The 23,426-nt window shown below is 47.6% G+C and overlaps 2 protein-coding genes across 4 annotated transcripts in view; both read left to right on the top strand.

Moving 5' to 3' along the window:
* The first annotated feature begins 999 nt into the window (after nt 1–999).
* Nucleotides 1,000–11,387, top strand: pex13 (peroxisomal biogenesis factor 13). Its single transcript, XM_065023011.1, has 4 exons — nt 1,000–1,177; nt 1,674–2,449; nt 2,746–2,868; nt 9,708–11,387. The coding sequence occupies exons 1-4, from the start codon at nt 1,101–1,103 to the stop codon at nt 10,112–10,114; spliced, it is 1,383 nt and encodes a 460-aa protein (XP_064879083.1). The 5' UTR covers nt 1,000–1,100; the 3' UTR covers nt 10,115–11,387.
* A 577-nt stretch (nt 11,388–11,964) lies between these two features.
* The window catches only part of sanbr (SANT and BTB domain regulator of CSR), a 45,163-nt gene continuing 33,701 nt past the window's right edge, over nt 11,965–23,426 (top strand). Inside the window, exons 1-9 of one of the 3 annotated variants that reach the window (XM_065023013.1) lie at nt 11,965–12,251; nt 12,400–12,476; nt 12,977–13,128; nt 14,927–15,104; nt 20,249–20,342; nt 20,548–20,789; nt 21,147–21,205; nt 22,794–22,954; nt 23,031–23,117. In XM_065023013.1, the coding sequence (XP_064879085.1) occupies nt 12,181–12,251; nt 12,400–12,476; nt 12,977–13,128; nt 14,927–15,104; nt 20,249–20,342; nt 20,548–20,789; nt 21,147–21,205; nt 22,794–22,954; nt 23,031–23,117 (1,121 nt within the window). In that variant the 5' untranslated portion in view covers nt 11,965–12,180. The remainder of the gene's footprint in view (nt 12,252–12,399; nt 12,477–12,976; nt 13,129–14,926; nt 15,105–20,248; nt 20,343–20,547; nt 20,790–21,146; nt 21,206–22,793; nt 22,955–23,030; nt 23,118–23,426) is intronic. The other 2 variants (XM_065023012.1, XM_065023014.1) reach the window with 2 other exon arrangements.

The raw sequence follows: 23,426 nt of genomic DNA on the forward strand, positions 1-23,426 counted from the left end.
CATACCTACTTGTTAACAAAATTAAGGATGTTTCCTTTAAAATTATTCATGAATATTATCCTGCCAACCACTATATGAAGAAGTTTAAGGAAAACATGAACTCAAATTGCTCCTTTGGTAATGACCACCCAGAAACAGTGTTGCATCTTTTTTGGCATTGTGTTCATGTAAGACAACTGTGGCAAGACATCAGTAGATTTATAATTGAACACATTTATGAAGATTTTACACTATTGTGGAGAGATGCTCTGCTTGGATTCTTTACATACGATATAAATAAGCTGAAACATTTTATGTCATTAATTTCATTATTCTTTTGGCGAAATTTCATATACACAAATGTAAATGTACAAACAAAAAAAACACATTTTCTTACCCTACAAAAAGAAATTGAACTGTATTTTAAGACAGTTAAATACTCTACTAACAAAAAAGCTGTTAGAATTGTAAGTGTATGTATGTCCCTTAAGGTCCTTGTATAATTGTAATGTGATATTGTACCCCCTATCTCGATTGTCCATTGTTTATAATCTATATATACTTGTGTTCCCTCGTGTACTTTCTGAATTGATTTGTTGTTAAAAAAAAAAGTTTAAAAAAAAGACATGGACAATAAATGTGGTAAATGTTGTATTAGTATTGGTTCTGTCAGTCAAATACACCAATGGTGTTGCGTATTTTCGCTCCCAGTTCTCTCGGTTGAAAAAACTGTCCCACCTCATCTTTGATACTTTAGTTTTTATCTCCATCAGCCTCGGGACGACTTGGAATAGAATAATGCAATGGAGCCGAAGCCTTCTAGGCTCTACTAATCAACGCCGAAAAGATACAACAAAATTGCTGACTTCAGAAACGTTAAACTTGCCCAGTAAGAATGAAAATAAAATATAAAATGCGTTATAAAAGAAATCCTCTCTGGCTGTATGCTTTTAAACCAATTATGTATTGTTTCAAACGTTTTCCGTATCGTCTTATTGATTATTTTGGTCTGGCACACAGGAGCCAGCCATGGAGCTAGATATGTAGCAATTTGCTAGTTACTACGGGGGGAAGTGAAGGGAAAACGGTTAAAAACGGTGTAACTTCAGACGATTTGTACGATGGCATCGCAGCCTCCTCCTAAACCGTGGGAAAGGCGGATTCCAGGAGCAGCTATGAGTGCACCAGTTAACTATCGGTAAACAAGTTATTGCTTACTTGACGAGTTGTTGTCTATGGACTAACTATGTATGAGTTAGCTAGCTAGCGTTAGCCTCTAATATAGGCCCTAACTAGTCGGAGCTTGTTGTTTTGCGTTTTCCTAGCGGACAGAACTAGCTAGATTTCAATATTTGACAATAGTTTAGTATTGGACTGTTATTGGATAATAACTCAACCAAAAGTGCCCACCGAGTTCCAATGTAGTTAACGTTGTAACGTTAGTAGCTAGCTAACGGCATCTGTGACTGGCATGTCGTTTGTTTTGTTATCTAGCTAAGGTTAGCTAATAGAGACGAAACCCATTGCAACACTCCTAGATTGCTCAGACTTCTCTTTAACTACGAAACCAAAGGAAACTAGTTTTGAGGCGTTTTTAAAAAATTAAAAATAAATTACGTTTTGACAACACGAACACGTGATTGAATTGAATGTTCACTGTTTTATAAGTTAGGCCCCTCTTTCCAATCCACCAGGTCGACTGACTTTGCCCCACCAGGTCCCTCCACCCCCGGCCTCTCTGGTCCCGCCGGTCCTCCCGTCTTGACCCGCATGGTGCCCCCTGTCCCCCCTCGCCCTGTCCAGTCCATCCAGTCCTACCGTCCCTCCTACGGCTCCTTCCCTGGCTCCTCCTACAACCCCTATGGTAGCTCCAGCCTCTATGGTGGAGCATACAGCCCCTACAGTCCCTACAGTGGTGGCTATGGCATGGGAGGGGGGCTCGGTGGGGGCCTTGGTGGGAGCCTGGGCTACAGCCGCTTCGGCCAAACCGGTAGTGAAGACGTGGCGCCCAGTCGGTTTGTCCAACAGGCAGAGGAGAGCAGCCGCGGCGCCTTCCAGTCCATCGAGAGCATCGTCCAGGCCTTCACCTCGGTCAGCATGATGATGGACGCCACCTTCTCGGCCGTCTACAACAGCTTCCGAGCCGTGCTGGATGTAGCCAACCACCTGACACGGTTACGGATGCACTTTACCAAGGTTCTGTCGGCCTTTGCCCTGGTGCGCACCCTGCGCTACCTGTACCGCCGCATACAGAGGATGCTGGGGCTGAGGCGGGACGGTGAGGTGGAGGACCTGTGGGCAGACAGTGAAGGAGCTGTTCTGGCGACCAGAGGTGCTGGAGCCGCAATGGAAGACCCCAGAGCCGGAGCGGTCAAGTCGTGGCCCATCTTCCTTTTTCTGGCCGTGGTCCTAGGAGGGCCCTATCTCATCTGGAAGCTGCTGAGCTCTGCCCAGGGGCCCGAGGAGAGCGGTGAGGCTCCTTACTGTCTGTGTGTGGTCTCTCCTGAATTTCCTTTGTCTCTCTGACTTCCTGTCTGTTAACCACAGTTTGGCGACCTCAAACAGATGGGTCAGGGTTTATCTGAACATGCACTGCTAATCTGGCTCTGTGTATGCTCATAAGAAAGAGAAGTGTGCTACATACATTTTTTGTTTGTTACGTTAATCAGCACCTTACCAAAAGGAATGTCTTTACATTTTTACTTCATTAATATTCCGTACAAAGGCCTATATAATTACATGTTGATTGATTAAATCCCTATGCAGCCACCAACTGGGCTAGTGGGGAGGATGACCATGTTGTTGCCAGGGCAGAGTATGACTTCACAGCTGCGTCGGAGGAGGAGCTCTCACTGAATGCTGGAGACATGCTCAACCTGGCTCCTAAAGGTAAGAAACTATGAGGAGAGGGGGAATCCAACCAGCACCCTGCTCTAACCTAGTGTTTCTCAACTCCAGGCCTCCACTTCTCCCAACAGTTCACCTATTTTAAATCTTTATTGTAGCCCCGGACACCTCATTCAACTTGTTAGCTAGTCATCAAGCCTTCGATGAGTTGAATCGGCTATGTTTGTCCGTAACCTAACATCGACGTAGTTGAGCGGAGACGAGAGTGGGCGGAGTGTACCTCTGATTACATCTAGTCGCTGTCAGTCGATACGAGGAAACGGTCGGTGGTTGTATTAGATGAACATTTTATTATAAAGGTAAGGGTTTTAAGAATGTTCATTTTTGCAGGTATCAACTGTCAGCAACTCGATGTAGTCGGAAATACAGTGGTGATGAGACTTGTCTTGTTTGTGCCTGTGAGATGGAGGGCTGCAGTCCAAACCCACTCAGTCCTCACGCTAGCCACTTCCCTCAGGGGAATCCCTGTCAAACAGATGCAGTTTCATTGCCATCTTAAGCGGAGGTCCAATTCACAAACGTTACCCCCTCGGCCATCGATTTAGCTCGAGGGAGCGAGTGAACTACTTTGATCACTTGTGGGGTTGATATGACCCACAATTCAATGCAAACTGTAGTCACATGTCAAATTCTGGTGGCCTCAGTGTCATTTTAGGCAACATAGCTGAGGTACACTCGGCTGTGACGATGTAAAATGTCATTCAAAGGCTGATTATTTATGGCTGAGGGCTGTCTACTTTGTTTGGACTCCAACCATAGTCTGGCTAGTATCCCTAGCAGTTGAAACTCCAACATAGAATAACAACCTGGCTTGTGAACAAAACAATGTAAATAGCCAAGAAATCACAAGGACAAAGTCTCACTTCAGTAGACTTTCGTTTCAAGTAAATTCAACTTTTATGCCCGTGTGCAACACTTCTAAAAACCAACCTGTCATTCACCTCTTCACTTGCAACACCCAGACAGGAAGTGTTGCAGCGCGAGGCAGAAATGCGTTGCACATTTTACAGTGTGCATTCGGTTCAGGTCAGTGAGAGAGAGCCATATTCTCCAGAATACCATAAGTGATCCCGTTTCAGGAAACTAGATGTATGTCGCGAGTCACTACTTCACAGGAGAGACGTTTGATCATAAACTTTTTTTTTAAACTAAATGCGTTTTTTGGGGGCAGAAATGCAGTCTCAAACATGTGAACTTTCATGTACCTTTTAATAACGAAGTTGTATGCCATCTGTAAATACGAATACAACTATTAATAAATTAGTCAAGGTAAACGACACAGGACGTCTTATTTAATGAGAGGGGTTGCAGTCTGCCATGAAGCATTCATCCATGTATACGTATCAGTCCAGCTACAGTTTCAGATATAAGTTTCTAATTTTGTCAGTTTTCATTGCAAGTTAAAGCTTACTGTTAGCTAGCTAGCTGACGTTAGACGGTTGGCTCGCCAGCTAAAATTACGTTTATGATCTGTGTGTAGTTATGTTGCAACCATGCTCTCAACGGTGCAGCTGTAGAACTTTCTGAGGACCCATGCTGAATATTTTCAGTCTCCTGAGGGGGAAGAGGTTGTCGTGCCCTCTTCACAACTGTCTTGGTGTGCTTGGACCATGTTAGTTTGTTGGTGATGTGGACGCTAAAGAACTTGAAGCACTTGACCCGCTCCATTACAGCCCCGTCGATGTGAATGGGGGCGTGTTCGGCCCTCTTTTTCCCGTTGTCCATGATCAGCTCCTTAGGGAGAGAGAGACTGGCACTACGCTACCAGGACTTTGACCTCCTCCCTATAGGCTGTCACATCATTGTCGGTGATCAGGCCTACCACAGTTATCGTCAGCAAACTCGATGATGGTGTTGAAGTCGTTCTTGGCCACGCAGTCGTGGGTGAATAGGGAGTGCAGGAGGGGACTAAGCACGCACACCTGAGGGGTCCCGGTGTTGAGGAGCATCGTGGCAGATGTTGTTGCCTACCTTTACCACCTGGGGGCGGCCCGTCAGGAAGTCCAGAATCCAGTTGCAGAGGGAGGTGTTCAGTCCCAGGGTCCTTAACTTAGAGCCCACAAAGCTCATCACTATTGTGTTGAACGCTGAGCTGTAGTCAATGAACAGCATTCTCACGTAGGTGTTCCTTTTGTCCAGGTGGGAAAGGGCAGTGTGGAGTGCAATAGAGATTGCATAATCTGTTGGGGCGGAATGCGAATTGGAGTGGGTCTAGGGTTTCCCGGGATGATGGTGTTGATGTGAGCCATGACCAGCCTTTCAAAGCACTTCATGGCTACAGCGGTGAATGCTATGGGGCGGTGGTCATTTAGGCAGGTTACCATTGCGTTCTTGGACACAGGGACTGGTCTTCTTGCAGCATGTAGGCATTATATACGGGGTCGGGGGGGTTATAGGGGGGTTATAGACGGGGTCGGGGGGGGGGTTGAAATGTCAGTGAAAACACTTTCCGGTGGTCTGTGCATGCTTTGAGTATATGCCCTTGTAATCCGTCTGGCCCCCCGGCCTTGTGAATGTTTAAAGGTCTTACACACACCGGCTACGGAGAGCCTGATCACACAGTTGTCTGGAACAGCTGGTGCTCTCATACATGCTTCAGTGTTGCTTGCCTCAAAGCGAGCATAAAAGGCATTTAGCCTGTCTGGTAGGCTCGCGTCACTGGGCTACTTGTGGCTGGGTTTGTGGCAAGCCGTGCCACATCAGACGTGCGTCAGAGCCGGTGTAGTAGGATTCAATCTCAGTCCTGTATTGACGCTTTGCCTGTTTGATTGTTCATCTGAGGGCGTTCCGGAATTTCTTTTAAGTGTCCGAATTAGTGTCCCGCTCCTTGAGAGCGGCAGCTCTAGCCTTTAGCTCGGTGCGGAAGTTGCCTGTAACCCATGGCTTCTGGTTGGGATATGTACATACGGTCACTGTGGAGACTGTCATCGATGCACTTATTGGTGAAGCCGGTGACTGAGGTGGTGTACTCCTCAATGCCATTGGATGAATCCCGGGAACATATTCCAGTCTGTGCTAGCAAAACAGTCCTGTAGCTTAGCATCTGCATCATCTGACCATTTCCATATTGAGCGAGCCACTGTTCCTCCCTGCTGTAGTTTTGGCTTGTAAGCAGGATCAGGAGGATATAATTATGGTCAGATTTGCCCAATGGAGGGTGAGTAAAGGTCTAAAGTTTATTTTTTTTATATATTTTTATTTTATTTTTTTGTCTGGTTGCACATTTGACATGCTGGTAGAATGGATTTAAGTTTGCCTGCATTAAGGTCCCCGGCCAAGGTAGCGAAGTATAAAAGCCCTGACTTCTGCAGAGGCCATTTCACCGTAAATGCTGCACGGCCAATGCAGATGTCGGTTTGATCATTATGGTGGAATATTGCAAGATTATCTTGTAATACTTTTTATTGCATCAAATGGTTGTTTTGTGCAACACAATAGAGGATTCTTATAACTATTGTGTGTGTGTTCTACTGAGGATGGGCCTCTGGGAGATAACACTGACAGGAGATTTACAATGTCTTCTGGGTGAAAAACCTAAAGAGCATTCCAGAGCATGAGTTAATGTTTATGTTCTATATGGTACCAGGAAGAGATGGTTCCAGACACTCGTCTCTATACAATACACTGTTTTCACAGTAGATACTGTCTGCTGTGAATTATAGGTTTCTTTCATACAAATCTTAACCTTGTGACCCATTCTATATATCTGTTCGTCATGTAGGTTGAAAGGGTTGTAATCTTAGCTAATGAAGACCTTTGTACTTTTCTCTCGGGGGGGGGATCACCTGAGGGTGGGGGGATCACCTGAGGGTGGGTCGTCGACCAGCTATTGCAAAGCTCTCACTAATAAAGATTTAGTACTTTTCTCTCGGGGGGGGGATCACCTGAGGGTGGGTCGTCGACCAGCTATTGCAAAGCTCTCACTAATAAAGATTTAGTACTTTTCTCTCGGGGGGGGATCACCTGAGGGTGGGTCGTCGACCAGCTATTGCAAAGCTCGGGGGGGGGGGATCACCTGAGGGTGGGTCGTCGACCAGCTATTGCAAAGCTCTCACTAATAAAGATTTAGTTTGTGTAACTCTGACATGTGTTTGTCTCCTCATTTGATCATCCAGAAATGAACCACCACACCATGCAGCATCTTTAAATGTTCATTCTAATGGGCCTATTTGCCCAACATTGGAATGATATTCTATTATTTCCATAACCTAAATAATTAGTTTATGTGATGCCTAGTGAACCATATCATTGTATGTGATGCCTAGCGAACCATATCGTTGTTTATGTGATGCCTAGCGAACCATATCGTTGTTTATGTGATGCCTAGCGACCCATATCGTTGTTTATGTGATGCCTAGCGAACCATATCGTTGTTTATGTGATGCCTAGCGAACCATATCATTGTGATGCCTAGCGAACCATATCATTGTGATGCCTAGCGAACCATATCATTGTGATGCCTAGCGAACCATATCATTGTGATGCCTAGCGAACCATATCATTGTGATGCCTAGCGAACCATATCATTGTGATGCCTAGCGAACCATATCATTGTGATGCCTAGCGAACCATATCATTGTGATGCCTAGCGAACCATATCATTGTGACCATATCATTGTGATGCCTAGCGAACCATATCATTGTGATGCCTAGCGAACCATATCATTGTTTGAAACCTGGATGTTTTCCATAGCCCTTCCTTTTTAATAGCCAACAGAAACAATCTTAGATATCCTGATATGTCAGTGAAACGAGCATTTCTTCTTCTACTGTCCAAAGGCAGTGAGACACAATCCTATTGTTGCACCTTCAGATATTCCCTCCTTAAGTTTTTCTACCATTAGGCTGAATATCCATCTCTGTCGCGGCAGGGAGGGTAGCCTAGTGGTTAGTGTTGGACTAGTAACCGAAAGGTTGCAAGTTCGAATCCCCGAGCTGACAAGGTACAAATCTGTCGTTCTGCCCCTGAACAGGCAGTTAACCCACTGTTCCCAGTCCGTCATTGAAAATAAGAATTTGTTCTTAACTGACTTGCCTAGTTAAATAAAGGTAACATTTAAAATAAAAAAAATAAAACCGTTGGCATCAGGTGCGCGTTTGAGAACGGTGTTCTCCTGTAATAGAATTTAGGAACATGGATGTAAATGGGTGAGACGAGTGAACACACTGCTGTGTTTGTAAATGGGTGAGACGAGTGAACACACTGCTGTGTTTGTAATATAAATGGGTGAGACGAGTGAACACACTGCTGTGTTTGTAATATAAATGGGTGAGACGAGTGAACACACTGCTGTGTTTGTAATATAAATGTATTCGTAGATCAACTTAGAAGCTACATGTGATATGTTTCATCAGCCTCGTCTTTGTGTTTCAAACATTTTAATATGGAAACACTGAATGCATTTGATATTTTTCTGGCCTATCGTCCCGGCAACTTTCCCAACGTCTGTTTTGAACCGTCCCAGACATTTTATTTATCGTTCTGGAGACGACAGAAAGCCTTTATTTCAATCATTCAATCCCACAGGAACAGGGTCCGGCACCTCATTTTGGATGCCTACATTCTGGAACCTACTTGCCAGGTACTCCTCATGGCTGGGGGGGTGCGTGCGGGTGCGTGCGCGCGCGCGCAGTAGTGCATCTTACAAGACATCTACCCTTCTCTAACACCTTCTCTGTAGTCCATAGTAGCAGTGTTTGGGATCTGACATGGGGCACGTGGGAGGTTCCCCCAGCTTCACACACAGCTCTAGTGCTTAGTTAGGGTGGTTAGAAACGTCACAGATACAACCCACAGACTCTTAGACCTACTCATCCACACACGGATATAGGTCCCCCCCCCACACACACATATACACATGCATTAACGGTTTTGACAGCCCAAAAGTGTCACACCCCCACACACACGTACGGTGACCATGTTTCATATCAGCCCACGCTTTCTCTCTTTCTGCCTCTCTCTTTCTGCCTCTCTCTTTCTGCCTCTCTCTTTCTGCCTCTCTCTTTCTGCCTCCTCTCTTTCTGCCTCCTCTCTTTCTGCCTCCTCTCTTTCTGCCTCCTCTCGCTCTCTGTGTGTGTCTCTCTCTTCCAATTCAAGGGGCTTTATTGGCATTGGAAACATGTTTTGCATTGGCTAAGCAAGTGAAATAGATAATAATCAAAAGTGAAATAAACAATCGAAAATGAACAGTAAACATTGTACTCTCTGGATTCTCTCTGAGGCCATCCCTCCTACAGTGTCACCATTGTGATGTCACCGCAGGTGGAAATATCTGTGTGTGTAACGCAGACTTGAGAAACGAGATTGTCAGGGTTCTGACTCAAAGGGGAGGGGGGATTGACGTAGACTGCAGCCCTGGTAAAACCACAATGACGAGATAACAAGGAGGTAGGGTCCACACTTAGACGATTTACTAGAGTTTGTTTAATTTTGCAGTAGGCCTAGATCAATTAGTTACCAAAGACATCTTAAATCGATGAGTTTTTTAAAATTTTCTACCGTGCGTATACCGGTATGATTTATCTACTACATTGTTGGCCACTTTTTTTTCTCATGTGCTCTGGTACCTCGGAGCCCCCTCCTTGTCTCTGCGCTCACTTTTGTTCCGGCATCTTCTGATTTAGAAATGAAGTACTGCGGTTACCACAATATAAGTTATCAGGGGGAAAGAGTGCTGGAGGCCTTGGGAGGAAGAAAGCTAGCACTGTAGCAGGCAGGTCAACAGAATGCCATTCAGAATGGGTTACATATTGAATGTGTTCCTGTTAACTAAGTCTGCTAAATTACCATGTTATATCCTCTCTCTCTCCCCTGTGTGCAGAGCATCAACCCAGGGTGCGTGGGTGGCTGCTGGCCAGTGTAGACGGCCAGACCACAGGCCTCATACCTGCCAACTACGTCAAGATCCTGGGGAAGAGGAGAGGCCGGAAGCACGCTGAGCTGGAGAGGCTGGCCCAGGTTCAGGCTCAGCAAGGGAACACACTGGGCACCACCCTTCAAGCCCCACAGCCTAACCTGGCTACGGGCCCAGTGCCAACTGTATCCCCAGGCTTGGTTTCAGGCCTCGGCCCAGCTGAAGCCGTCCCAGTAACTATCCCAGAGGAGCTGCTGGAGAGCGTGTACAGGGAAACGCCAGCCGGTTACAGCAGCCTGGGTCTGGGTGTATTGCCCAGCACCACGACAGCTTCAAGCACAGTGCTCACCATACCAGAGAAGATAGACCTGTGATGTCTGACTTTGTTTTCCCACACATCTGTTGAGGCTGTACGTGGTTTGTTGATGAGCTGTTCTGTAGAGCTCGGTCACGTCCAGCAGTGGGGAAACACTTGATCTACGTCCAGAAGGTGATTCATGTTCACACTTCAGTGGCTTTGGTTTGACATTTAATCTGCCTGGAAGAAACTAGTGAGGTTGGTATATGAGGTATTGAGTACCTGGATCAAAGAGAAGTGGTTATCTGTCAGACATCTGGATATGAGTGTTTCCAGGACACCATCTTGGTTTGGCCACCATCTTGGTTTGGCCATCTTGTCAGTGGTTATCTAGACCAACCTATACCTATCCTGTACCAGCCTTGTCAGTACGGTCACACTACATTTTAGCCCATTAATGATGCATATTTAAATGTTTTTGATGTAGATGTATTTTAATGAACAGTGAATGAGTACATTAAGATCAAATGAAGCACGCTAAGAGATTATGTGAATATTGCATCGTTTGATGCTGACGGGACAAAGCCATAATATTATGTTTCACCGTTTTGTTCCAAGTTAATGTTGATGGTTTGATATTGAAAGATAAATTCATAGGAATAGAAGCTCTAATCCTGGCAATTTGACTGGTACACTCACAATGGCTGCCTGATTGTGACTCGTTTCCATGGTATTTTGGAATGTTCTATCAACTGCTGGGTTGCCACGGTAATGTGAAACATTTATTCAAATGATGTGTCTCATACAATGGCATGTATTGTTTCTGTATTGTCAGTTGAGTTGACATCACAGCCCCAATTGAAGGGTACACTTCCTACTTGTACTTCCTGGCATGGGTCTAGGTTGAAGATGGGAATATTTTAAAACCTAGGCATGGGTACACTCCATGTCTACCTATTATGTCATCATTGACTTGGAGACTATTTCTATGGATAAATTACTATCAAGGTTCAGATTTGGTTCTAATGGAAGGATTGACTTGGTTTTAAATCGGTGTTAATATGGTTGTAAAATGTTGTTTGAAATTCGGGAATGGTCCAAACTATATCTTGAATGTTCTGTAAAAATGTCCTAAATATTCAAAGTGAAGTTTTGAACTTGGAAAATTGAACTATCCAATATCAAGATCTATTAAATCAAGAAGTTTTGTTGAATGCATCTGTAAGAACTGAAATAGCCTGTCCTCATCTTGGTGTGTTTCAGTGGCATTTTAAGTCCTCACTCTCCTGAAAAACTGTAATTATGTAAATACAATTATTTTGGAAATAAACATTTTCAAAACCTGAAAAGTGGCCTTTGGCTTTTCTTACTAAGAAATGAAAAACATGTTATACACATCACATGGCAAATTAACTGTTAACCTGTTTAGTTTTATATCATTGGATGTTAATTGTTTTGAAAATGTAATGCGTCCATTATAACAAGGTTAAACACGTTACACACCAAGGCTTGTTGCAGTGGAGGACGGTGATGATGGGGAGGAAGACAACTAAGATGTGGAATGATCATTTTCCTACATTATCTGGACAAAGACGTTAGTTCAATTGCAATGATAACATATAGATCTTTAAGCTATAACATTCTACATCTTGTAAATCAGTTGAGAAGCTCGACAGACGCCTAAAGGAAATGCATTATGACCAAGAGGGGTAGATATCTCAACTTGTGTAATATGTCAATTTAACAATATGTCTATTCAGTTCGCTTTGAATACATTTGTGGAAAGTTGTGGGGGGGAAAAAACAAAACATGTGGTGACCCACCTGCTGGATACAAAATAATTTCCCTTCATTTGATTTATCCGAAAAGGGCCCTTCTGTCGCTAAGCAACCCCGGGACGCGCGACCACTGCACCAGCTGCTGCACTGCGGCACCGGAAAAAGCGGAATCAACGCAACAGAATATTTTTTGGGGGACGACGACGTTACAACGTTATCTAAACGTCATTACCGAGCGTTTTAGGGTGTTTCCATCCCGTATGCAATGCTGATTGAATGTCTTGTCTGTCCATCAACTCGTCCCCGGGATGATACTGCAGAGAGAGTGCCGCTAGCTCGGTAGTAGCATTAGCGTTAAACGTGGATGACGGCTACTGTACACCGGAACGTCCTATCATCTGGACCACAGAAGAATCAGCTGTCATCATTGAATCAGTAAGATGCTAGATAACCGTTCAGCCAACTAGATACTATAATACAAACGTATCGTATTTAGCTTCTAGTACAGTGATGTGCAGTATAGGTAGTTAGCTTGCTAGAATAAGCTGTTGACAAAAAATGCCATTACATTTGCGTTGGACAGTTCGACTACAGCCAAAGGGGCCTTCCAAGGGACGACAATCCATCCTTGTTACAAGAAGATAATCGACGTTGCCAAAAGTATGTGTGTGCGCTGTTCACTGCGTATGCTATTGACAGTCAGCTTTTCAATGACAACGGTGGGACAAAGTAGCCTATTCCAGAATTTGGTTTAGAGATGCTATTGGGTTGTCAAGGCTTTCTATACACGCTCTTGTTATTCTTATGTATCTATGTCAAGTAGACCGTCCCATTTACTATTGTCGATTGAAGAAACCGCAGCTTTCTGTGCGCATAAAGTCGCCTCCACCCTTGTATGATAATGTCATATCACTGAGTACCTTTAACAGAATAATGCTCTGATCTCTCACCCTTCAGACGTAATAATGTATGATAATGTCATATCACTGAGTCTACCTTTAACAGAATAATGCTCTGATCTCTCACCCTTCAGACGTAATAATGTATGATGGTGTCATATCACTGAGTCAACTTTGATCTCTCACCCTTCAGATGTAATAATGTGTGATAATGTCATATCGCTGAGTCAACTTTGATCTCTCACCCTTACCTGCTGACAGACATGAATCGTTACTGCACCCTGAACAACAACTTTCCCAATGACAACAACCTCCTGGTCCTGGACATGGTGCTGAGCTCTCTCTGGAGCGTTCCACAGCCCATCAACTGGGACAACGTGGCCATGCTGGTCCCTGGCTTCACACCCAAGGAGGTAAGCTCTACATGCACTGCAAATTGGGACAATAAACATAGTGATTGATTGAAGCTATAGTAGCTAACGGCTACAGTGCGAACCCGGGTCTCCCAGTCTGTAGGCAAGCTTGCTAACCACTGCTCCCACTGTTTTGCTGCTTTTTGTTCTATGTTGCTCTGTCTGTATGCTATGTCTTGCTTGTCCTATGTTGCTGTCTTGCTTGTTCTATGGTGCTATTGTCTATATTGTAATTGTTTTTAATAACCTGCCCAGGGACTGCGGTTGAAAATTAGCCGGCTGGCTAAAACCGGCACTTTTACTGAAACGTTGATTAATGTGCACTGTCCCTGTAAAAATAAAATAAAATAAACTAAACTAAACTAAGGAGAGATCGTAAAAGGCTATTAGCCTGGTCTGAGATCTGTCTGTGTTGTCTTACCAACTCCCTATGGTCACTGTTTGGCGTGACGGGTAGCCTCGAGGTAAGAGTTTTGAGCCAGTAATCTAAATTTTGAATCCTAGAGCCGACAAGGTGAAAAATCTGCCGCTGTGCTCTTCAGCAAGGCACTTAACCGCAATTGTTCCAGGGGCGCTGGAAAATGGTGACCCTAGACTTGACCCCATGGTCCACGTCTGTTCCAGGGGGAGTTGGGATATGACCCCACGGTCCACGTCTGTTCCAGGGGGAGTTGGGATATGACCCCACGGTCCACGTCTGTTCCAGGGGGAGTTGGGATATGACCCCACGGTCCACGTCTGTTCCAGGGGGAGTTGGGATATGACCCCACGGTCCACGTCTGTTCCAGGGGGAGTTGGGATATGACCCCACGGTCCACGTCTGTTCCAGGGGGAGTTGGGATATGACCCCACGGTCCACGTCTGTTCCAGGGGGAGTTGGGATATGACCCCACGGTCCACGTCTGTTCCAGGGGGAGTTGGGATATGACCCCACGGTCCACGTCTGTTCCAGGGGAGTTGGATATGACCCCACGGTCCACGTCTGTTCCAGGGGAGTTGGGATATGACCCCACGGTCCACGTCTGTTCCAGGGGAGTTGGGATATGACCCCACGGTCCACGTCTGTTCCAGGGGAGTTGGGATATGACCCCACGGTCCACGTCTGTTCCAGGGGGAGTTGGGATATGACCCCACGGTCCACGTCTGTTCCAGGGGGAGTTGGGATATGACCCCACGGTCCACGTCTGTTCCAGGGGGAGTTGGGATATGACCCCACGGTCCACGTCTGTTCCAGGAGGAGTTGGGATATGACCCCACGGTCCACGTCTGTTCCAGGGGGAGTTGGGATATGACCCCACGGTCCACGTCTGTTCCAGGGGGAGTTGGGATATGACCCCACGGTCCACGTCTGTTCCAGGGAAGGTTGGGATATAACCCCACGGTCCACGTCTGTTCCAGGGGGAGTTGGGATATGACCCCACGGTCCACGTCTGTTCCAGGGGGAGTTGGGATATGACCCCACGGTCCACGTCTGTTCCAGGGGGAGTTGGGATATGACCCCACGGTCCACGTCTGTTCCAGGGGGAGTTGGGATATGACCCCACGGTCCACGTCTGTTCCAGGGGGAGTTGGGATAGGCCAGAAACACATTTCCATTGCACTTGTACACGTGTGTCACATGATACATAGAAACACCAATCTCTGTTGTCAGCTGTACTATAACTTAGTTGAGTTTGGACTGCTGTTGAATGTTGTGCCGGCGTTACCGGAACCCAGATGATGTGGTCTGAGGGTTGTTGTTGTTATCATGGTATAGCAGTGACATGGTTGCCATGGTGATTGTCGTGCCTATCTTCAGTGTGCGCAGAGGTTCGAGGAGCTGAAGAGCACCGGAGGGTTCCATCACGTGGACGACCAATGCAACGCGCTGACGGCAGGAGGCTCCTCCCCTGTGGACTACATCAAATCCACACTATTGGACACCACGGGAGACGTGGGGGAGACGCGGACCAATCAGAGCTCCATCTCAGTGACGGGTAAGGCTGACTGGTGTTGATGTGCTAGTGCTTCTGTAGTGGTCTGGGGAACTATGTCTGTGATGATGAGCCTGCCTAACGTAGGAGCTGCTGAGGGTCAGCCTGCCTAACGTAGGAGCTGCTGAGGGTCAGCCTGCCTAACGTAGGAGCTGCTGAGGGTCATCCTGCCTAACGTAGGAGCTGCTGAGGGTCAGCCTGCCTAACGTAGGAGCTGCTGGGGGTCAGCCTGCCTAACGTAGGAGCTGCTGAGGGTCAGCCTGCCTAACGTAGGAGCTGCTGAGGGTCAGCCTGCCTAACGTAGGAGCTGCTGGGGGTCAGCCTGCCTAACGTAGGAGCTGCTGGGGGTCAGCCTGCCTAACGTAGGAGCTGCTGGGGGTCAGCCTGCCTAACGTAGGAGCTGCTGAGGGTCATCCTGCCTAACGTAGGAGCTGCTGGGGGTCAGCCTGCCTAACGTAGGAGCTGCTGAGGGTCATCCTGCCTAACGTAGGAGCTGCTGGGGATCAGCCTGCCTAACGTAGGAGCTGCTGAGGATCATCCTGCCTAACGTAGGAGCTGCTGAGGGTCAGCCTGCCTAACGTAGGAGCTGCTGGGGATCAGCCTGCCTAACGTAGGAGCTGCTGGGGATCAGCCTGCCTAACGTAGGAGCTGCTGAGGGTCAGCCTGCCTAACGTAGGAGCTGCTGAGGGTCAGCCTGCCTAACGTAGGAGCTGCTGGGGGTCAGCCTGCCTAACGTAGGAGCTGCTGGGGTCAGCCTGCCTAACGTAGGAGCTGCTGAGGGTCAGCCTGCCTAACGTAGGAGCTGCTGAGGGTCAGCCTGCCTAACGTAGGAGCTGCTGAGGGTCAGCCTGCCTAACGTAGGAGCTGCTGAGGGTCAGCCTGCCTAACGTAGGAGCTGCTGAGGGTCAGCCTGCCTAACGTAGGAGCTGCTGAGGGTCAGCCTGCCTAACGTAGGAGCTGCTGAGGGTCAGCCTGCCTAACGTAGGAGCTGCTGAGGGTCAGCCTGCCTAACGTAGGAGCTGCTGAGGGTCAGCCTGCCTAACGTAGGAGCTGCTGAGGGTCAGCCTGCCTAACGTAGGAGCTGCTGAGGGTCAGCCTGCCTAACGTAGGAGCTGCTAGGGGGTCAGCCTGCCTAACGTAGGAGCTGCTGGGGTCAGCCTGCCTAACGTAGGAGCTGCTGGGGTCAGCCTGCCTAACGTAGGAGCTGCTGAGGGTCAGCCTGCCTAACGTAGGAGCTGCTGAGGGTCAGCCTGCCTAACGTAGGAGCTGCTGAGGGTCAGCCTGCCTAACGTAGGAGCTGCTAGGGGTCAGCCTGCCTAACGTAGGAGCTGCTGGGGGTCAGCCTGCCTAACGTAGGAGCTGCTGGGGGTCAGCCTGCCTAATGTAGGAGCTGCTGGGGGTCAGCCTGCCTAATGTAGGAGCTGCTGGGGGTCAGCCTGCCTAATGTAGGAGCTGCTGAGGGTCATCCTGCCTAACGTAGGAGCTCCTGAGGGTCAGCCTGCCTAATGTAGGAGCTGCTGGGGGTCAGCCTGCCTAACGTAGGAGCTGCTGGGGGTCAGCCTGCCTAATGTAGGAGCTGCTGAGGGTCAGCCTGCCTAACGTAGTAGCTGCTGGGGGTCAGCCTGCCTAACGTAGGAGCTGCTGGGGGTCAGCCTGCCTAACGTAGGAGCTGCTGGGGGTCAGCCTGCCTAATGTAGTAGCTGCTGGGGGTCATCCTGCCTAATGTAGTAGCTGCTGGGGGTCATCCTGCCTAACGTAGTAGCTGCTGGGGGTCAGCCTGCCTAACGTAGTAGCTGCTGGGGGTCAGCCTGCCTAATGTAGGAGCTGCTGGGGGTCAGCCTGCCTAACGTAGTAGCTGCTGGGGGTCAGCCTGCCTAACGTAGTAGCTGCTGGGGGTCAGCCTGCCTAACGTAGGAGCTGCTGAGGGTCAGCCTGCCTAACGTAGGAGCTGCTGGGGGTCATCCTGCCTAATGTATTTTGTCACATGCGCAGAATACAACAGGTGTACAAATGCTTACCTACGAACCCTTACCCAACAATGCAGAGTTAAAAAGTAAGAACATTAGAAAATAGTAACACAATAAATAACAGAAAATAAGGCTAAATACAAGGAGTACCAGTACCCCTGTAGTATTATAATAATGAGACTATATACAAGGAGTACCAGTACCCCTGTAGTATTATAATAATGAGACTATATACAAGGAGTACCGGTACCCCTGTAGTATTATAATAATGAGACTATATACAAGGAGTACCGGTACCCCTGTAGTATTATAATAATGAGACTATATACAAGGAGTACCAGTACCCCTGTAGTATTATAATAATGAGACTATATACAAGGAGTACCGGTACCCCTGTAGTATTATAATAATGAGACTATATACAAGGAGTACCAGTACCCCTGTAGTATTATAATAATGAGACTATATACAAGGAGTACCAGTACCCCTGTAGTATTATAATAATGAGACTATATACAAGGAGTACCAGTACCCCTGTAGTATTATAATAATGAGACTATATACAAGGAGTACCAGTACCCCTGTAGTATTATAATAATGAGACTATATACAAGGAGTACCAGTACCCTGTAGTATTATAATAATGAGACTATATACAAGGAGTACCAGTACCCCTGTAGTATTATAATAATGAGACTATATACAAGGAGTACCAGTACCCTGTAGTATTATAATAATGAGACTATATACAAGGAGTACCAGTACCCCTGTAGTATTATAATAATGAGACTATATACAAGGAGTACCGGTACCCCTGTAGTATTATAATAATGAGACTATATACAAGGAGTACCAGTACCCCTGTAGTATTATAATAATGAGACTATATACAAGGAGTACCAGTACCCCTGTAGTATTATAATAATGAGACTATATACAAGGAGTACCAGTACCCCTGTAGTATTATAATAATGAGACTATATACAAGGAGTACCAGTACAGAGTCAATGTGCAGGGATACGCGGTAGTTGAGGTAATATGTACATGCAGGATAGATAAGTGTGTGTGTGTGTGGAGTCCAGTGAGTGTGCACAAAGCCAGTGTAAAAAGGTCAATGCAAATTGTCCAGGTAACCATTTGATTACCTGTTCAGCAGTCTAATGGTTTTGGGGGTCAAAGCTGTTCAGGTACCTCAGGTGATCAGATGCTCCGGTAACGAGAGAACAGTCTATGGGCTGGGGTATATAGGTCCTGGATGGCAGCACCACCCTCTGTAGCAGAGAGAACAGTCTATGGGCTGGGGTATATAGGTCCTGGATGGCAGCACCACCCTCTGTAGCAGGGAGAACAGTCTATGGGCTGGGGTATATAGGTCCTGGATGGCAGGGAGCTCAGCCCCAGTGATGTACTGGGCCGTGCGCACCACCCTCTATAGCAGAGAGAACAGTCTATGGGCTGGGGTATATAGGTCCTGGATGGCAGCACCACCCTCTGTAGCAGGGAGAACAGTCTATGGGCTGGGGTATATAGGTCCTGGATGGCAGCACCACCCTCTGTAGCAGGGAGAACAGTCTATGGGCTGGGGTATATAGGTCCTGGATGGCAGGGAGCTCAGCCCCAGTGATGTACTGGGCCGTGCGCACCACCCTCTATAGCAGAGAGAACAGTCTATGGGCTGGGGTATATAGGTCCTGGATGGCAGCACCACCCTCTGTAGCAGGGAGAACAGTCTATGGGCTGGGGTATATAGGTCCTGGATGGCAGCACCACCCTCTGTAGCAGGGAGAACAGTCTATGGGCTGGGGTATATAGGTCCTGGATGGCAGGGAGCTCAGCCCCAGTGATGTACTGGGCCGTGCGCACCACCCTCTATAGCAGAGAGAACAGTCTATGGGCTGGGGTATATAGGTCCTGGATGGCAGCACCACCCTCTGTAGCAGGGAGAACAGTCTATGGGCTGGGGTATATAGGTCCTGGATGGCAGGGAGCTCAGCCCCAGTGATGTACTGGGCCGTGCGCACCACCCTCTATAGCAGAGAGAACAGTCTATGGGCTGGGGTATATAGGTCCTGGATGGCAGGGAGCTCAGCCCCAGTGATGTACTGGGCCGTGCGCACCACCCTCTATAGCAGAGAGAACAGTCTATGGGCTGGGGGATATAGGTCCTGGATGGCAGCACCACCCTCTGTAGCAGAGAGAACAGTCTATGGGCTGGGGGATATAGGTCCTGGATGGCAGCACCACCCTCTGTAGCAGAGAGAACAGTCTATGGGCTGGGGTATATAGGTCCTGGATGGCAGCACCACCCTCTGTAGCAGGGAGAACAGTCTATGGGCTGGGGTATATAGGTCCTGGATGGCAGGGAGCTCAGCCCCAGTGATGTACTGGGCCTTTCGCACCACCCTCTGTAGCAGAGAGAACAGTCTATGGGCTGGGGTATATAGGTCCTGGATGGCAGGGAGCTCAGCCCCAGTGATGTACTGGGCCGTGCGCACCACCCTCTATAGCAGAGAGAACAGTCTATGGGCTGGGGGATATAGGTCCTGGATGGCAGCACCACCCTCTGTAGCAGAGAGAACAGTCTATGGGCTGGGGGATATAGGTCCTGGATGGCAGCACCACCCTCTGTAGCAGGGAGAACAGTCTATGGGCTGGGGTATATAGGTCCTGGATGACAGCACCACCCTCTGTAGCAGGGAGAACAGTCTATGGGCTGGGGTATATAGGTCCTGGATGGCAGCACCACCCTCTGTAGCAGAGAGAACAGTCTATGGGCTGGGGTATATAGGTCCTGGATGGCAGCACCACCCTCTGTAGCAGAGAGAACAGTCTATGGGCTGGGGTATATAGGTCCTGGATGGCAGCACCACCCTCTGTAGCAGGGAGAACAGTCTATGGGCTGGGGTATATAGGTCCTGGATGGCAGCACCACCCTCTGTAGCAGGGAGAACAGTCTATGGGCTGTGGTATATAGGTCCTGGATGGCAGCACCACCCTGTGTAGCGTCCTTGTGATCGAGGGCGGTGCAGTTGCCATACCAAGAGGTGATGCAGCCAGTCAAGATGCTAAAGTTCTGTGTCCAATGTAGCAGGCAGTAAGACCTGAAGACTCTTCATGTCTGAATATCTAGGCTTTAGTTCAGGGAGCAACACAGTCTTGTTTGGTGCCTCCACTCTCCAGGCCTGGCGGTGAACCCTTCCAGAGGAAGAAGCTCGGTGGAGAAGGAGAGCAGGGAGTCTGCAGAGGAGGGCGAGAAGCCCCAGGAGGGGAAAGGGTGAGTGCCTGGTCTAACTACCGTCTAACAGAAATACACTGTTAACCAGTCCAGCTCATGTCAAGGTGATCAAAGAGTTTCATAGGGCAAGATCAAGAACTTAGTCTGCTAACAAATACTCAAATGTACTCTAATACAAAAATCAAGAGTTATTCCTCTCTGTCTCTGTGTGTGTCTGCCTGCCTGTATCTCTCTCCCCACGCAGGCCCAATATGGTGATCCACGTGTGTGACGAGGCTAAGAACCTGAAGCAGGACTTCATGTGTCCCCGTGACCTTCTGATCAACGAGATGCGTTACTTTGCTGAGTACCTCTCTGTTGACACCCAGCGCTGGGAGGAGGTGGACATCTCTGTGCACTGTGACGTGCAGATCTTCGACTGGCTCATGAACTACGTCAAGAGGCACAAAATGGCCGTCGATGGCAACCATGACAAACCCAAGCTCGGTAAAGAGTTGAATATCTGCTCTCGCATCATACGTACTGTAGCTACATACACTGATGCCTGTACAGTACCATACCATCACTTACCTGGGCGTGGCAAATGATAACCATGGAGACGACAGGGATGTGGTCACTAATAGCGGTGTGCTTGTTGGTTGGCCTGGCAGTGTGTTTGGTCAGTATGTGTTGTTTGTGTGTCAACATCAGTTGGTTACGTGGTGTTTGTTGGTTGTGTGTTAACGTCGGTTGGTTACATGGTGTTTGTTGGTTGTGTGTTAACGTCGGTTGGTTACATGGTGTTTGTTGGTTGTGTGTCAACATCGGGTGGTTACATGGTGTTTGTTGGTTGTGTGGTTACAGAGCCCAGCAATGTGATCTCAATCCTCATCTCCTCCGAGTTCTTGAAGATGGACACGTTAGTAAGTGTTGTAATGGCGGGAGCTGGGGTTGCTATGGCGGTTCCAATGTATCGTACGTTTCGGGGGCCCTGGTTTTCTGTTGTAGTTGAAAAACGAACGCAAAGTGGTTGAACTGAGGTTGGGGAAAAGGCTATTGGGAACCTTTTACAACAAAATAAAATATGTTGGACTGATTTTTGGCGAGGAGTGAAACCTCTCTCTTTGCCTCTTCCTCTCTGCCACAGTAAATTAACCAGCAAGCTCTTGTTGGTTGTTGAATAAAATGGCACTCATCAACAAAACAGAAAACCAATCAGCTAATAGGCTTCTCTCTTCACTTTAGTCTGAAACAGAAAACTAAGGGCCTTTGGAACGCTTCACTTCCTGTTGCATGGTTACAGAAAATGAAGGGTCTTTGGAACGCTTCACTTCCTGTTGCATGGTTACAGAAAACGAAGGGCCTTTGGAACGCTTCACTTCCTGTTGCATGGTTACAGAAAATGAAGGGCCTTTGGAACGCTTCACTTCCTGTTGCATGGTTACAGAAAATGAATGGCCTTTGGAACGTTTCACTTCCTGTTGCATGGTTACAGAAAATGAATGGCCTTTGGAACGCTTCACTTCCTGTTGCATGGTTACAGAAAACGAAGGGCCTTTGGAATGCTTCACTTCCTGTTGCATGGTTACAGAAAACGAAGGGCCTTTGGAACGCTTCACTTCCTGTTGCATGGTCACAGAAAACGAAGGGCCTTTGGAACGCTTCACTTCCTGTTGCATGGTCACAGAAAACGAAGGGCCTTTGGAACGCTTCACTTCCTGTTGCATGGTCACAGAAAACGAAGGGCCTTTGGAACGCTTCACTTCCTGTTGCACGGTCACAGAAAACGAAGGGTCTTTGGAACGCTTCACTTCCTGTTGCACGGTTACAGAAAACGAAGGGCCTTTGGAACGCTTCACTTCCTGTTGCATGGTTACAGAAAACGAAGAGCCTTTGGAACGCTTCACTTCCTGTTGCATGGTTACAGAAAACGAAGGGCCTTTGGAACGCTTCACTTCCTGTTGCATGGTTACCGTTACAGTTGTTTTTAGAAGTGTAACATGTTACTTTTATTGCAAGTGACACAGGACTTCCTGTGGCATTGAACAAACTCAATGACCTAATTATGTTAACCTGTCTTTCAGCTGTATACTGTACTGTCACATGTTGACCTCTCATAGGTGGAGGAGTGTATTCAGTCACATGTTGACCTCTCATAGGTGGAGGAGTGTATTCAGTCACATGTTGACCTCTCATAGGTGGAGGAGTGCATTCAGTCACATGTTGACCTCTCATAGGTGGAGGAGTGTATTCAGTCACATGTTGACCTCTCATAGGTGGAGGAGTGTATTCAGTCACATGTTGACCTCTCATAGGTGGAGGAGTGTATTCAGTCACATGTTGACCTCTCATAGGTGGAGGAGTGTAATTCAGTCACATGTTGACCTCTCATAGGTGGAGGAGTGTATTCAGTCACATGTTGACCTCTCATAGGTGGAGGAGTGTATTCAGTCACATGTTGACCTCTCATAGGTGGAGGAGTGCATTCAGTCACATGTTGACCTCTCATAGGTGGAGGAGTGCATCCAGTACTGTCACAAGCACATGAGTGCCATCGTGGCCACACCCTGCAACATGAACTGCATCAACAGTAACCTGGCAGCGGACATGTCTGACCTCTTCAGCCACAACGAGGCAGACGACATCACGGACAGAAAAGACAAGTTCAAAAGGTAGACCTAGTGATGTTGTCCTGGGAGACGGATCATGCTGCTTCAGCCAACACCTTTCTTTTCTCCCTTTCCTCAGTAAGTTATTCCAGAAGAAAATTGAGTGTCTCTTCGATCCTGACTATAAGAACCGGGACTCCCCAGGCAACGCAGCAACTCTGTACAGGTGTGTGGCAGCTCTGGGATGCGCATCGCTCTGTCTGTCATTGGTCTTATTCATTTGGGCACACAACAGAAAACATTTTGCATCACAAAACAAAATATGAGCGTTTCTTACTGGCCAAGTGTAGGTAGATCCCTACCCGTTTGGTCTGTTTTCTTCTGTTTGGTTCCCAATGAATGCGACCTCATGTTAACCTGACCACGGAACTGCACCTTGTCTTTCCCAGGTGTGCTCTGAACTGCACCTTGTCTTTCCCAGGTGTGCTCTGAACTGCACCTTGTCTTTCCCAGGTGTGCTCTGAACTGCACCTTG

Source organism: Oncorhynchus nerka, linkage group LG10 (genome assembly GCF_034236695.1).
Source record: "Oncorhynchus nerka isolate Pitt River linkage group LG10, Oner_Uvic_2.0, whole genome shotgun sequence".
NCBI lineage: Eukaryota > Metazoa > Chordata > Actinopteri > Salmoniformes > Salmonidae > Oncorhynchus > Oncorhynchus nerka.